Raw genomic sequence first — 16,239 nt, forward strand, 5'->3', positions numbered from 1 at the left:
AGAGTAGTCGCCTCTCTGCCATTTTTCAGACTCCGCCCAAGGTGGTTTACCGAAGAAATAAGAAACTGAGAGACTTACTGGTCAGGGCGAAAACACACAAATCCGACCACCATCAGGGCTGTAGACCGTGCGGGAAACCTCGCTGCAGGGTGTGCACACACATGGTGACCACAGATACGGCCGAAGCCTCCTGTTCAGACTATGTGTACAAAATTAAAGACGACCTTAACTGTGACTCAGCCAATGTGGTATACAAAATTCGCTGTGAGGTGTGCAAACAGGAATATATTGGACACACGGAAACCGCGTTCCGTTTGCGTTTCAACAACTACAGGGCACACGTAAAGGGCCTCCCCAATTTGCCGTTCTCCAGACATATCAATCTTCCTGGTCACTCTTTCGAATGCGTAAGTGTCATACTCCTACAATCCGGCTTCCAGAACACACGGGAGCGCGAACAGCGGGAGTCATAATTTATAAAGAAATTCAGATCACTTACCCACGGAATCAACGAGAGCCCTGGGCGACTGACGTGCCTCCGCGACGTTTCGTGAAACACAGAAATTGAATTACTCAATTGATTTATTTATACATACGGGAAGTCGCACACGCAAGTTGGTCAATATAGCGCGTGAAACTAAACGAATTCGATGCTACATGAACCAAACGGCGTGTGTTAGTATTATTAGACTTTATTTTCATTTCTGAGTACCTTTTTAGTATTATTTATTTTTATATATTTTTTGTTCACGTTTTTGTTTGTTCATCCTTTACAAAAATACCCATTCATTTATTTTCAGTATGACTGGTTGTACATTTTTCTGCAAGAGAGGGCAGGTGGAGGGAGGGGGAGAGGGCACATTAGCTTTCCAACGTGGCCATTATATTCCGAAAGCTGGAGCGGGTCGTATGCATCTTGTGTGTGTGTGTGTGTGTGTGTGTGTGTGTGTGTGTGTGTGTGTGTGTGTGTGTGTGTGTGTGTGTGTGTGTGCGTGCGTGCGTGTGTGCGTGCGTGCGTGCGTGTGTGCGTGTGTGTGTGTGTGTGTGCGTGCGTGTGTGTGTGTGTGTGTGCGTGCGTGCGCGCGCGCGCGCGCGCGTGTGTGTGTGTGTGTGTGTGTGTGTGTGTGTGTGTGTGTGTGTGTGTGTGTGTGTGTGTGTGTGTGTGTGTGTGTGTGTGTGTGTGTGTGTGTGTGTGTGTGTGTGTGTGTGTGTGTGAGTGTGTGTGTGGCCCGATGCCGCGGGCCAGCCGCCGAACCACGTGAACTTAAACTCGATCCATGTGTGGGATGCGAGTAAGCGGCAACATGTTCCACATTTTTCCGTTTTTCTTGGTCGCCTCCGCTGGCGGCGCGTCTTACCTATACCCAGTAACAATGCCAGAATTACCCGCTCGTTTCCGGCGGCTCTCCGTCGCTCCTTTCTAGTTCCTCTCCTTCTTCTGTTTCTTGTTGTCTGTTGCTACCTCGTTCGCCCCTTTGTTTTCTTTTTTTTTTTTTTGAGGGTCTTTAAACTGTGAGGTTGACCCTCTGCTACGGGAACTTGTATCATTTCACTTACATTCTCCGAAGAAGGCTGGTCCACCAGCCGAAACTGTTTGGAATAAATAAATATTTTATTGTTTTGTTTACTATACTACACTATTCTCGAAGTTTAAAATATATATATATATATATATATATATATATATATATATATATATATATATATATATATATATATATATATATATATATATATATATATATATATATATATATATATATATATATATATATATAGACTAAAGGAAAGAAGTGTATACCTAAGGGCTCGTTTTTCCGTGTTTTAACACAATATTAATGAGATCTAACAGACAGTAGCACAGTAGTAACACCTGTCTGTTTGTTACAGTAGTAACAGACAGACAGACAGGTTTCCTTGGCATTACTGTCTGTTAGATCTCATATATATATATATATATATATATATATATATATATATATTGCACGATTACGTAACATAAAACTCTTATTCACATATAATTAAGAAAATTACTGTTTGCTAAATAATTCATAACACTGACCCCCACAGCAAACCTTCTTACCAATTCGTCACGCACGCAGATGCCGATTATTAACTTCTACTTTATACCTTTAAAGGAGAAAACATTAGCTAAAAGTAGTTAACGTGTCAAGTAAATGCTTCTGCCCCTACTTTTTTTACTCTTTTTAATTGTATTTAGCATTCTACACCGGCGAAGGGGGAACAGGGGAGCGAAAAAATTTTCATACAATGCCAACATTTCACTTTTTTCTTTAGTCCATAACCTACATTGAGCAAAGTTTTCTTGTGGGGAGACAGAAAGCGAAGAAGTTTGTTATAACAAAAAATTCCTCGCCCCGCCTAAAACCACAGCTGTGCTAAAACTTTGTCGTGCGTGAGGGGCAGCCAAAGTTGCTTGCAGCCTTTCTCATTAACTCTGGCATTTTCGGCTACAAACGGCGGAGCTATGATTTTCTTCATTTTCTTTTGGCAACCATGGGCTAGCAAAAGTCATCTTTAAAAATGGCCGCTGTAGTGATTTTGCGTGCTTTCCTTAGGGAGATGTCAATTTAGGGTTGTTGTTGAATCACACGAGTGATGTGATTTGCGATCCCGCAATGCATGACATAACGACGAACATTTGCAAGAGACGACGGAAACCTTTTCTTTTACTTCACAGTGGGTCAGTCGTTGATCAACAAATATGGATCAGGTATTTTGGTTTCGACCACATCACTCTGCGATCCACTGTATTCAGCGTTGTATATAGTACCCCCCCCCCCCACACACACACAGTACAAGCTGTGCTTCAGTTGTTCTTTCTTGCACAAAGTGCAAAGTGAAATTATAGATGGCAAACACGTTTCTAAATATTTGTAACATAATATTACTGTTCAGTTTCGCTGTGGAACATGTGTGATGTGCAGTTTATACTGTGGTTGGCGAGTGCATATCGTATTTACATGTATGTTGTAGTCCGTGCGTTCACATTGTGTCCTGTTTATTTTCAGTACTCACAGTGCACGTGCCTGGATGGGGTTATTGTGGTGAATCAATATGCTTATTGCCGTTGAACTGAACAATTCCAAGAAACGCCGTTTGCGTTCATCCCTGTGTGACCATGAAACTGAGGGCACGCTGGAAGCGCCGGAGAAGTCACCTGTTTCTCTCTTGGTTGTCTATCCTTTGGGTGTTATGTACTGCGACCGGAGCCAGGAGTGGTTTGAAAGCTCAAATGGCGGAGTCTGTGTGCAATACCAGCCATCCTGAGCAAAGGGTTTTGCTGCAATACTCCACTTCAGTTGTTCGAAACGGTACGCGTTCTTTCCATGCCTACATGTAACATTTGCGTGTACAAATGTCGCGCAGATGTCGCACACACAAATCTCTCGCACAATCTGCGCTTGCCAGGCGCCGATCGCGAGAGCGAGAAACATATAACATGGGAAACCAAGACAAGTATCATCTTGTGGACATTTTTTGTGGTAAACTTACTGATGCTTTTGAACTGCAACATGTGCGAGCCGTTATCATGTAAGCTATTTCGGCTGCATTTTCGTTTTGAAAATTAAGTCTAAGACTTTTAGTTTTAGAATAACGGCCATGGTGTTTTCGTTTGAAACGGCTTTTGCTGTTCTCAAAATGTTCAGAAAGTTTACTTTCTGTAAACAATTTGGTGTGCAGTAGAAGTTAAATTCTTCCTTTCGTTTTGAAAATTAAGTCTAAGACTTTTAGTTTTAGAATAACGGCCATGGTGTTTTCGTTTGAAACGGCTTTTGCTGTTCTCAAAATGTTCAGAAAGTTTACTTTCTGTAAACAATTTGGTGTGCAGTAGAAGTTAAATTCTTCCTTTGACATAAGCTTTTGCATTACATTTTTCATTTAAGGGGCATGAGATATTGTGTATTAAACGCCTAGTTTTTGGCGGCTTAAACTGGACTATGTATAAAATGCTCACATGTTACATCACGGACGCAACTTCTGAAAAAAAGTGAGACTCCAGGATGGTGGCTTTGGTGAGAAACAAGTTGCTTCTAAGAGAAAACGATGTGGAAGGAATTCACTTAAAAAAACAGCGCCAATAACGAGGGACAAGAGAAAAGAAGGAGACAGACAGACAGAAGGAATGTTTTTGTGCGTGAATAATGAAAGAACCTGCATATGATGTTTTGATAGCATTAATGTGACATCAAAACTGTCTCGTCCGCACATGCTAGTGCTCTTACACGGCGATTTCAGAGATGTCATTGCAAGCCATCTATGGCATTTGTTTAGTGTCATCATGTTTAAAAACACAAAAAAAACTCATAAAGTCAATCCTGGAGACAGCTTGTTCTTAACCTTGTGTAACTACTCTGCCTATGTGCTCAATGAAAAATAATATTAATTTGACTTGAAAGTTAAAAACTTAAACATAGTTATCAAAAAAAGTTGATGTAATAGTTCTCATGTTCTTCTAATTATTTGATTTTTTTCATCACTATGGAAAGTTTTTCTGTTAAGTCTGTTTACAATGACGAAATTGAAGGAAGCCACCTCCCATTTCTTATTCAGTAGTTATAAAAATACTTTGGGGCACGCAGTAGAAGGGACAATCTTCAGTACATTTATTGTATGGTTGTGTTGCATGGAATAAAAAGTATTAGGCTGAAATTAAGTGATGGTTGATTGGCCATATTAATTTGGATACCAGTGAACCTAAAGGGACACTTTCATTTCAGAAGTGATTGGGGTGAAAAATTCAACTGAATATAGAATGCACTTTCACCTAATGCAAAAATAATCTATTGCTTATTGACTAATGTTGCATACTTCACTATATTTTAATGATTTTAGATAAGAATCTAGTAGTAGTGGATATTTTGATATTAAAGGTTGACTGTGGAGCTAATTTTTTGCCAGGAACAATCCCAACAGTTGATAAATAAAAGAACAGTGCAGACAAAGTAACCTGTGGTTTTAATGTATGACCAGAAAATGGAACTTCAAAGTGGATTAAAAGAAACTTGCCTCTAATAGTTGGCGAACCCACATCCGCCACATTAGAAGTATGATGCTCTACTGCCTGAGCTGTCATTCCAGCTGATCCCCTGTCTGCTTCATTTTGTATTTATGTATCTCTAGAAGTACCCTTGGAAGTGTTTACAAGTGAAACAAAGTTCTATAATGAACCATACTAGCCTATTTCATGTTTATTCACACTATATTGTAGGAATGGTAGATATATTTGCTGTGATGTCATTTATTTATTTACTATGATGTCAGTTGGCTTTCTAGTTATTTTGTGTACTATAGCTCTGTATAGTCTATGGCATCTACATCAGGCCTTTTGTTTCAGAATATATCATCACATTCAAGCACTATTATCGGACAAATGCACGCGACAAGTTCATCAAAGCAGCCCTCAAAGGTTCAGGAATTCATAACTGGGAGCGGTTGCCCCGCCAAAATGCAGCATCGGACTACCCCAGTGACTTTGAACTTATAAGGGTATGTAAGTGAAAAAAAAAAGGTTGCTGCGGTTGTCAAGTAGCGTCAATTCACTGGTAGCTCTTAGTGACACCATAAGTGCACAACTGACGTTGAATAGTATTTCAAGATAACTATCAATCAGCATGTGTTGCACACTAGGGAGGAGATTGGGTGAAGTGCAATAACATAATGCATAGTTGTAGTATGACACTAAGAAAAAAAAATATAAATGAAAGAAGAATGAAGAGCATGTGTTTTCCCGCTGTTCACTCTTCGCTTGCTTCTTTTTCCTTGCGAGGGAGCTCTTACACTTATGCGATATCTTGAGCACTGTTCATGCAACATTACAGTTGCATACTGACGAAAAAGTACTTTGCTTGACCCATCCCTGTACTTTTCCTCATATTGAAAGGGCAAAACTGATGCAGCAATTAAAAGTTTTTTGTAGCATTAATTGTCTGCTACTCCAACAACTCCATTTTTTTCTCTTATTGTGGTGCTTCTGTTTGCACATTCTGTAGTCACAGTTTTGCTGTTCTGCCCTACCCTTAGCTACTTGAAGGAACTGTTGAAGAGGGACTGGTAGCTCTTCAGGATCATCCACTGGTCAAATATGTTACCCCGCAGAGAAGCGTGACTCGTACCCTGAAGTTTATTAATGGCAAGTAACTATTTTGCCCTGTCTACAAAAGCTGCACTGAAATTTTCTTGTGTGTTATTTTGTAGCTACTGTGATATCTCTCTTGTTTTGAACTTTTTCGTGGAACTTTAGTTCTGGTGTAATTTTCCTGCTACGGGTAAATATTATTATGCTATTAAATACTTATCTTTACTCTATAGCTTCCGATGAAAAGCCGTGCAGGGGCACTTCTTGTTGGCACTCATCACGTTCATTCTCGAGACGAAACAGCCTTGCGTGGGTATGTCGCTACTGCTCCATTCTAAATTGCTGCATGGCTGAAAAATGCCTAAAACAGTGTGTCACATTGCTGCATTTGCAATTGATTGATATGTGTTAACATCCCAAAACAACCATATGATTATGAGAGACGCCGTAGTGGAGGGCTCCAGAAATTTCGACCACCTGAAGTTGTTTAACGTGCACCCAAATCTGAGCACACGAGCCTACTGCATTTTCGCCTCCATCGAAAATGCAGCCATCGCAGCCGGTAGTCGATCCCGCAACCTGCGGGTCAGCACCCGAGTACCTTAGCCACCAGACCACCGCAGCAGGCCTGCATTTGTGATTGCACCTGATTATGTGTGCATCAAGATTACTGTTTTCCCATTGATAGTGTAGCATCTTAGAGTTGTGTATATGTAGCTTGATTAAATCACGGCAATAACGTGCAGATTTCAAGTTATGGTCCTGCCAAATATATGTCTTTAATTGTCAGGCTTTCAGTTCTACTGAAAGTGAATTTCAGAACATGGGGGAACTAAAGAGCATATTTTCAATGTAACTTTTGAGTGTGATATCTACAAAATACATTCGGTACGTGGAAGGCATAAATATTTACTGGAATAATGTGTATTTTATGTTCCTAGCATGTGCGTTCATGGTTTTCGCTGAAGCTTCCAGTGAATGTGTTGTAGTAATGGCAATTCAAGTGGAATGCAGTTGGACACGGGACTTTGTTGGGCTGCTGGCATTCTAGAAACTAGGAAACAAACAAAAGTTCGGTGTTTGAAGTCCTCTTTTGTATGCAACACCTCCTTCGAAATAAAGGAAATGTAGCGCAAGGCAGGTTTTTTATCACTTCAAGAATTTTATGCGCACATGCAATTGTTTCTTAAAAAATCTAAGTACTTCAGCTTTTATGTCATGGTCTAGAAACCTGGAATTCAGCTGCACATGGAATGAGTTGCACATGTTCTATTTGTGCATAATTACTGCTTTCTCAGTCAGCCTGTTTATTACTATGGCGCACCTGCCAAAAAATGTTTTTAGAAGCATGTTACAGGCACAGATGGCTTCATTTGCTATTTTAGACATTTCAGAAATTGGAGGCTGTAGTCACTTAGTATCGGCACGAATGCATGCTAAGCCTGCGGCCGTGCTCATAAAGTACACCATAGCTGCGTTTTAACGTAAAGCTGGACACCTGACAACATGTCAGCCAATCTTTCCTCAACACTGAACTTTGCTTCACTGAAGTGACTTTATTTTCTGGGAGCATGAAGCCGCTCTCTCACTTTTTCTTTCCTGTTATTTTGTTAACCATTCAGCATCACTGTATAGTGATCGCTGCACTGGGCTGATTGAGCTGTACATTTGTAGTTTGCAATACCACGCAATTTTTGCCTCTGATTTCGGTGAAGTCGTAAAGAGGCCGGCTTGAAGCCCAAGCCACACTGCTCTTGGTGTATGTATGGAAATGATGGCCACATTAAGAAATCATTTGTTGTGCTTCGCGGGAATTGAAGCTTGATATTGGAAATGGTGACTCAACAGTTATCCACTGCAGAAGAAAATGATATGAAAGTGTTTTTTACAGTATATTTTATACATAATCGGTAATTGAATGAGTATCTGTTCTAAAAAAGAGTCATGTGTCTTTGTTTATGCAATAATTACTAGGACTGCTCATTTAGCTTCAGTTAACAGGTAATTTTTGTTGCTTGCACGTAAGTGTGGAGTGGTCGGAGCTGGAGCTTTTTTTCTTTATTTAAAAGAGGGGCATTGCACAAAAATGATGCTTGTTTTGGATGTTGGTTTGAACACATTGCTGTGTTTAGCCTTGTTGGGTCATATAATTACTTGAAATTTTCACCTCAAGTGTGGATAGATTAAACAGACTGTCTACCATGCATTAGTGTTTTTGTTTTTTGTCGAAATAGTAAGCATACCATCTGAAGTGTTCAACCCTTAAGTGGTTTCTTTTGAAAGCGACTCAAAAATTTTACAATAGCATTTTTCAATCTATGTTCTGTCATGTGTTGGTGTGAAGATGCCCGCAAACACTGGTTACTGTATGCAATGACAATAGTTGTGCTATGAAAGTAAAAAACTGGAATTACATGCAGCTTTTGCACACGGAATGGTGTTTTGTTTAATAGTAATACAAGTATTACTGTAATGGCAATTTAGTGTGCATAAACTTCTATGTAAAGTATTATTACCACGTTTCTTCAAGCCTTTGTTTTGTTAGCCTGAAAAATCACTAAAATCTAGCAGAAAACACGAATACGCCAGCGTTGTGAAACAAACTGTAGTGATTCCACTCATGCCAAACATGCAACTGAAACAAACATGAGACGTGCTTTGCAGAAGAGAAGGTGCTTCCTGTTTTCAGTTGTGTTTAGATGTTCTAGACATTTTTTTTTTTTTTTTCTTCTTCTGAGCGGCACCAGATGCCTTGCTCTCGTTTCTCTGCAGTAGGCAGGCAGGTGAACAGGGCACCGGCATCGGCTTCAAGTGCCTCTATCAACGCGTGGGAATAAAAAAGGCTAAAATTACTTTTTAACACCAGGGAAAGCTAAAGAATGTGTATAAAATGCAATTTTAAGTGATACATATTTATCTTTATGCAGACTAAGCCTACATGAGGTGTTTTTGGTGGTCCTGAACCACAGTGCCGTCGAGTGACGCTAGCAGTCATACTTTCATGACTTTCAGAGCCAGGTTAAAAATACTATATCATTTTTAATGAACAAAAGTATGCTTGTTCCCACTGATGTGACAAAAAATCTTCCCATTTTCACTAAAATCATAAAATCACAGGAAGCATGGGAGTGGGATGAAAGCTCACTGCACATGGTATGCACAGGATGTGTCGCGAATCCACACACATGATGTGTACTATTAATCTCCGGCCAATATTGTGGCATAGTGTGCATAGTCTACTGCGATTGTTTTAAGCTATTGAGATTGAAGCACTTGCAGTTTATTAAAGCAATGCTTCTAGCCACTGAGGCCCCAATGACCAATTGTAGTGAGAAAAGCAACGTACAATAAAGAAGAGGAGTCTCTTAATATTGCCGCGTGCATTTCTTACTTTAAGTTTTTTTTTATTCTGTTTTCGACCACAAAGCCTCAGTAAGAAATGCTCAGCCCAAACTGCGCAATATTGTTCAAGAACATTCCCGATCATTTTAGATCATTCTGTTAAGATTGCCTGCTAGACACGAACACTTGAGATTATTCCAGAGCTTGCACGAGGACCAGTGATGAGGCTGGAATATTCGATGACACATGTATAAATGCTGCCACGCTTCGCCGCTTGCCAGTTGATCACCGGTCGACGCTCTGTTCGCCACTATCAGTGCCCGTGTGTAGCTCTAATCTGACCTTCAGTTTCCTGGCCACATGTTCCGCTGAATAAACAGTATTTATCTGAACATTGAGTGTGCTCTCTTTGCCCACGTCACAACACCGTGGCAATATGCTGCATGATTTACCTCTATGCACAAAACCAATGCTGTGTAAACACAGTGATTGCATGCTGTGCATCCGTGGCTGTTGATTGCACTTAGGCATGATGGTGTGACCCATGCATGAATGGATTGAAAAAATATTTTTCATATTAAACCTGTGGGCCCACATTCGGGCAATTAGCCATACAAAACTATGTATACAATGCATCGTTAAGTTAATGCTGTCTGTAGTGTGTGTCACTGGCTTTATTGCCTCATGTGGTGCAGTTTTGAAGCATGTACGACTGCCACTTGCTTTCTCTTATACTCCAAGTATGTGGACATGTACTGTGGGACTGTTACTTCTCTTGTTACGCAGGACAGTGCCTTTGCACATGAACCTGAGCGTACTCCGCAACGCAAGCTAATGCGTGCTATTCCTAGGCAAATCACAAAGGCGCTACAAGCTGATGTTTTATGGAATCTTGGAATAAGAGGTATGTAGCTCGTGCCTGAATGCAGATCATACTGACATTACTAGTGTGCTTAACATTTAATGGGTCTTGTTAACACTGCTCAGCATAGTAAGAGTGCTCGTAGATTTTATTCGGCGTTTTTGTAATTACCAGTTCTGTTCTAGCCTTGAGAAAGACAAGTCCACTTGTCGAAATGTCAACTCAACACAACCCCTGTTAACAGTTTTTTCATGAGTATAAATTATCTATCCTGTGCTGTAAATACTCTTGTTTACTTTTTTTTCTGTTCCTGTGTCATGTGTGTGTATGAGAATTACGAGTAGCATGTTTCTTTGTTGCATATCCTTGGTTTCAGAAATGCCAGCATAATAGTAAGTTATGTATCTGCATTCTATGCAGGCTTGCTTGCCTATTTAGTCACTTGTAAATTTGCCTTTTTTTTTAATTGTCTGTGTTCCAGGTGCCAAGGTCAAGGTGGCAGTGTTCGACACAGGGCTTCCGAAAAACCATCCCCATTTTAAGAAAGTCAAAGAGCGGACAAATTGGACTAATGAAAAAATGCTTGATGATGGTACGTCCTTAGTGGTTGTAGTCACGAAGCTCTGCAAGTAATTGCACGTGGCTGTAGTGCAGAAAGAGATAAAAAAAATGTTTGTGTTTGGGTTCACCTGCAGGTTTAGGCCATGGCACTTTTGTAGCTGGTGTCATTGCTAGCAGTCGTGACTGCCTTGGCTTTGCTCCTGAATCAGAGCTGCATGTGTACCGTGTCTTCAACAAGGATCAGGTCAGTGCACCTATTTGTTTAGCTGCTTGCAGAAAATATAGCTGCTTGCAGAGTAGACGTGAAATCAATTATTTTATTTTCATTAATCATAACAGACGGATGCTTGCTGCACTTGTTTTGCCTTTGTTCCAATGGCAGTGACTTGTGTTGTTGGCTGCTCAAAAAAAAAAGTTTAGCGATATGCTTTTGCAGAAAAGTAACTAATTAACTGAGTCTCTGAAAAACCACATGTTGCAGCTTTCGATATAGTATAATCACATTTGGTCAATTTGTGAAAGCATGTATTCTTCTTCTGAGTACATATATAGCTTTGGTGCAGGTATGTAATTTTTGATCAGATTCATTTGCATATTATTACACATTGCTTTCCTTTGATAATTTTCAGCTGTCCTATACGTCTTGGTTTTTGGATGCTTTCAATTATGCCATCCTGAAGAAGATAAATGTGCTTAATCTTAGCATCGGCGGACCTGACTTCATGGATCATCCTTTTGTGGATAAGGTAATTTTTCTTTATGTGGTTCCTGTGGATGACTCTTACGGTCATTGAGCTTGCTTTATTCAAGTATGCACACATTACTGTGAGATTGTGTGCAAGTTGTGTACATTTTCCCGAAAGTATATTAGGCCTTTTGCAAGTACAGTTGTGTATGACTTTGCATCCAGTATTTCCTAAAACCTTCATGAATTAAATACTGTGCACCTTACCAGAAGGTTCACGCTTTTGACCCTTTTAGTTTGTGTGCTTTTTCAGTATTAGTGAAATGGAGGGTTTGTGAATTAGGCAGTTGCTACCAAAACTTTTCATAAATCAGCAATTTATATGTTTACAAATTGTCTTCGAGATTCTCTTCTACTTTTGCCTGCATGGCTGGAAAAATCAGTAGTTTATTCAAAGAATCCTTTAAGAAATTCAGTTCGGTGTATATCATTCAATTGAAGATTATAAAAAGTGCCTGCGAAAAGCATTCTTAGTACCAGTTCATTACTAATAAAGTGGTTTTGCCCTTTTTAGCTTCATATTACTGTTCATTTTGCCATTTATGCTTCAGCCTTGCTTTCAAGACCTACTCATAACCGCATTTGCAGCCTTGCAAAAAAAGAAAAAAGCCAAACAATTAAATTTTTAAAACCACGAAATTGCCTTGTTTGTCTGATACAGCTTGTCTGATTTAATACATTTTATATAAGTGCACTAGACGACAAAAAGCAAAACAAACATGGACGGGAGGTCATAACTCTAGTGTGCAATCCATTTCAGTTTGAAGTCAGTGTTTGTCCTTTTTTTTTTCTTCTGCTCACAGCCTCTTTTTTTCTTGTGTAGCAATAAAAGTAAGAAAGCCAGAAAGCTTCGATGAAAATGCAGTGGACAATTCTGACAAGGCTGTTGTTTTAAAAGTTACCTTATTAATAAAAGATTGTCATAATTCTGTATGGTACGGTTATATATATTATATCTAATTAATACATTGAGTCAGCACCTGTTGAGTTGTCATTGGAAGTTTGTCCATTTTTTCTCTGTCTGTTTTGTCCTTTTTGGTCTATTCAGTTTGTGCTCAATCGACACAGTGATAATGGATAAAGTAAGTGTCTTTAACATGCATCAAAAACTATATGATAACTAAAACCTCATGCTGTACAATTTTTAATTATGTTTACAATTGATGCTGTGTCTCAGCTTCGGTTTTGTTTATTACCTATGATTCATGCACTTTACAAAGGGAATTTTACACTTTACAAAGTAAGCAGCTATAGTTGTGTTGTGTAAGAGAGTGAAGAATTGTTGAGGCTAAGCTGCTAAACATGGTCTCATGTAACTTGTTTCTATTTCAAAAAAACATATGAGAGAGCGAGAAAATAAGGTAAATCTTGGTTTATGATTTCGTTCATTATAGTGATGTTTGCAAATGCCCAACTGAAGGCATATTTTTTTTAACTGAGCAAAGGAAGAGAAGTCACTGTGTCTGCGGTTAGAACAGTTGCTAGGTAGAGGAAAGGGTTATACAGTTTTAAGTGCACGTACTTTAGCATTAGTCTGTTACATGATTTCTTCCTCTGTTTAGAAAACAGACCCGATGCGTTATTATTCAGTTGGCTATAGTGCAAATGAGAACTTCGGCCATATGACTGAGCTTCACATACATCTCAATAAATGGAGAAGCTTTCCAAAGAGAAACCATTCTTGTTCAAGTTACCATGGATTATCTTGACGTATTAGGGCTTGCTCGTATCGCATGTTAGCTTTTTAGCACAGGAAAAAAAACACAAAGGTGGTGTGATATATGACAACAGTAGGTGCTGTCCTTCAGCAGATATAATATCTTTTGGCAGTGAATAACTGTCTTCTTTATGTATGATGCTGTCCGTGGGTTTTTTCTGGAGCCAGGAGGCTAGGCGGGCATCCTACATTTTCAGCAGCTTAAAATGTTTTTGTGTGATAAAATTTGGTCAGCTTCTGTAATATTGATACTGATGCGACATTGAAAGTTATTGTGGGTTAAATAATGTTTAAAATTAGAAGAAATAAATTGTTTGGAATAATTCAGCAGTTTTTGATACTCTGAGCATAGCTGAATCAAAAGCTAGGTCAAATTAACTCATGTTAGATTAACAGAATTTTAGTGTACTTGAAAAATAGGATACAAGATCCCAAAATATATTAGTTTGATTTTGATCATAAGTCCACATTTAACTTTTGACTCACAAGCAGCAATGGTCTAGTGGCTAAGGTACTCGGCTGCTGGCCCGCAGGTCGCGGGTTCAAATCCCGGCTGCGGCGGCTGCATTTCCGATGGAAACGAAAATGTTGTAGGCCCGTGTGCTCAGATTTGGGTGCGCATTAAAAACCCCAGGTGGTTGAAATTTCCGGAGCCCTCCACTACAGCGTCTCTCATAATCATATGATGGTTTTGGGACGTTAAACCCTACATATCAATCAATCAACCTTTGACTCACAAATTTCACATATTCAACTTCTACTTAAAAGACCAGCAGTACAGAATTAAAACTGAATGTGATTGTTTCGTGTCTGTAAACTCGATACTATTTCAATTAATAAGGAAGGTGACCTGAGCCAAGAAGTGCTGACTTGACTTTTAGTTAGCAATGAGCTTATTTTGGGATGTGCTAGTATAGCTTTTTTATGTTAAAGTGTACTATCATACCTCTCTGCAAGTATTGTGCGTTATGTCAAAATGATTTGCTTGTATTCAACTACTCTCATCCCAGCCTTGTGCATTTATGCAGTATAGTTGTTGAGAAACTTTGCTAATCTTGCAACGCAGGTATGGGAGCTAACAGCAAACAATGTCATCATGATTTCTGCTATTGGCAATGATGGCCCGCTGTATGGGTAAGGCACCTATGAAACCTTGATTTTACGATGAACTTTTTCTTGTGCATTTATTTATTTTGGGCTTGTGAAATTTGTTTTCTTTGCATGGTTTTGAAGTACTTTAAACAATCCTGCTGATCAGATGGATGTGATTGGTGTGGGTGGAATCAACTTTGAAGACCAAATTGCCCGTTTTTCATCCCGAGGAATGACAACCTGGGTAAGAGTTTTTAAGATGTTAAAAAGCTGTACCACATTCAATGCTTTGTTGGGCACTCTGTTACAGGGTACTGGTTGTACACACCAAAGCCACAGCTTTCCTTTTTTCTTTTTTTTCTGGCGCTTGTGTCAACCAGGCTAGCTGCGCATTGAGGAAAGCATATAAAGTAAATCAGTTATCAAAACTTTAAGTCTAATTATTTATGGTCTATTCTAGTAGTCCCCTTCATGCGAAGAACAGAATGCAGCCAGTAATCGGGGCTGTCAAAGGTTTCCCCCTTCAACTGAACCTTGTACTTATAACTATGCCAGATTATTCTATAGACCGTTTCAACTTGGGCGCCGCCATATTGCCTAGCAGGCAGCGCCATTCCTAGTCTGGCAACCAACTGGAACGTGCAAAGGTCCGCATTTCTATGGAAGGTATTTGTACGGTTGTAGTTGCAATTGCTTTGTTTTTTCATTCTGACACACTGAATTTCATTGGAAATGATGTAGTATAGATAGGAAATGAATCTATGCAGTATAGGTAGGAAATGAGTCTGTGAGAAGTCCTGAATTGTTTTGATTTGTTCGGGGTCAAATATGATAATATGCGACGGCGTGGACGTCTCGCAAGTGGTCGGTGTTATATGTTTTCTACACTTTTTGTTGGAAAAACGTAAAAATATTTCGACCTGTTCCAGCAGGGCAAGCAAGTGCTGGCACTAGGCTAGTGCGGATATTTGAATGCTTCGAATAGTCAAAGGAATAGTTGAGTGTTCGAACTCGCTTCGATTCGAATTAAAATTATCGAATATTTTCGAAGTATTCGCTATGAACGAATAAGTGTATATTAATCTGCATCTCACAGCTTGTAAAGGTGGTTTTACTGCAATGTAGGAATGTTACGCTGCAAAAGCATCTATCCGGGGAAATTCGTGTTGCCGCGAAGCCTCCCTTTAAATTTAAGGGGGCTCTGCAACACTTATTGAACATAGTCAGAAAACGCTGCTGATTGGTATTTAAGAATACCGAGAATACGTGAGGCAAATATTATAGCACAGCACGCAGCCTGTTATTCACAATAAATTTTCAAAGCTCAAAATTGCTTTCTTTTCTCGGCAAATGGCTCTACAAGCTCAAAAATCACTTGTCACAGCCATTGGCTGATTTGAGCATGCGCTCTCGTAGTTACCGGGGCCACCGCGGGAGGCCGCCGCTTGTTCACGAGTATGTGCGCGATCGCACTGAAAAGCCACCTATTCGAATAAAAAAAAACAGAGGTGTTCAAGGTCACGAAGTGCGTGTGACGTATTTTCTTTCGCTGTGACATTCATCTCTGCTTAACTTCCAGCTATTTCGTCAGGATGAGAAAAGAGAATGCAATTGCAGCGTGCGACAAATTTTTGGAACTCCGCTCATACTGAACTAATTCTAGAAACTTTGGGGCGGTAAACTTGTGAGACAATAAGCATGTTTACTGGCTCCATGGCTACTTGAAAGAGTGTTGCAGGGCCCCTTTAAAGGAACATGTTACCCTCAAATTAATTCTTCATTTTATTAAACTTATTATGATGGCTTATATGCTCCAAGTA

At 39.6% G+C, this 16,239-nt stretch overlaps 1 protein-coding gene across 3 annotated transcripts in view; it reads left to right on the plus strand.

Annotated features, from left to right (window-relative positions):
- The first annotated feature begins 2,594 nt into the window (after window positions 1-2,594).
- Window positions 2,595-16,239, plus strand: part of S1P (membrane-bound transcription factor site-1 protease) — a 124,665-nt gene continuing 111,020 nt past the window's right edge. For all 3 annotated transcript variants that reach the window (XM_037428421.2, XM_075878050.1, XM_037428422.2), the window contains exons 1-11: window positions 2,595-2,734; window positions 3,033-3,335; window positions 5,360-5,511; window positions 6,046-6,154; window positions 6,334-6,413; window positions 10,229-10,346; window positions 10,786-10,896; window positions 11,000-11,109; window positions 11,495-11,611; window positions 14,394-14,461; window positions 14,561-14,663. In XM_037428421.2, coding sequence (XP_037284318.1) covers window positions 3,143-3,335; window positions 5,360-5,511; window positions 6,046-6,154; window positions 6,334-6,413; window positions 10,229-10,346; window positions 10,786-10,896; window positions 11,000-11,109; window positions 11,495-11,611; window positions 14,394-14,461; window positions 14,561-14,663 — 1,161 coding nt within the window. In that variant the 5' untranslated portion in view covers window positions 2,595-2,734; window positions 3,033-3,142. The remainder of the gene's footprint in view (window positions 2,735-3,032; window positions 3,336-5,359; window positions 5,512-6,045; window positions 6,155-6,333; window positions 6,414-10,228; window positions 10,347-10,785; window positions 10,897-10,999; window positions 11,110-11,494; window positions 11,612-14,393; window positions 14,462-14,560; window positions 14,664-16,239) is intronic.

This window comes from Rhipicephalus microplus, chromosome X (assembly GCF_043290135.1).
Source record: "Rhipicephalus microplus isolate Deutch F79 chromosome X, USDA_Rmic, whole genome shotgun sequence".
Taxonomy (NCBI): Eukaryota; Metazoa; Arthropoda; class Arachnida; order Ixodida; family Ixodidae; genus Rhipicephalus; species Rhipicephalus microplus.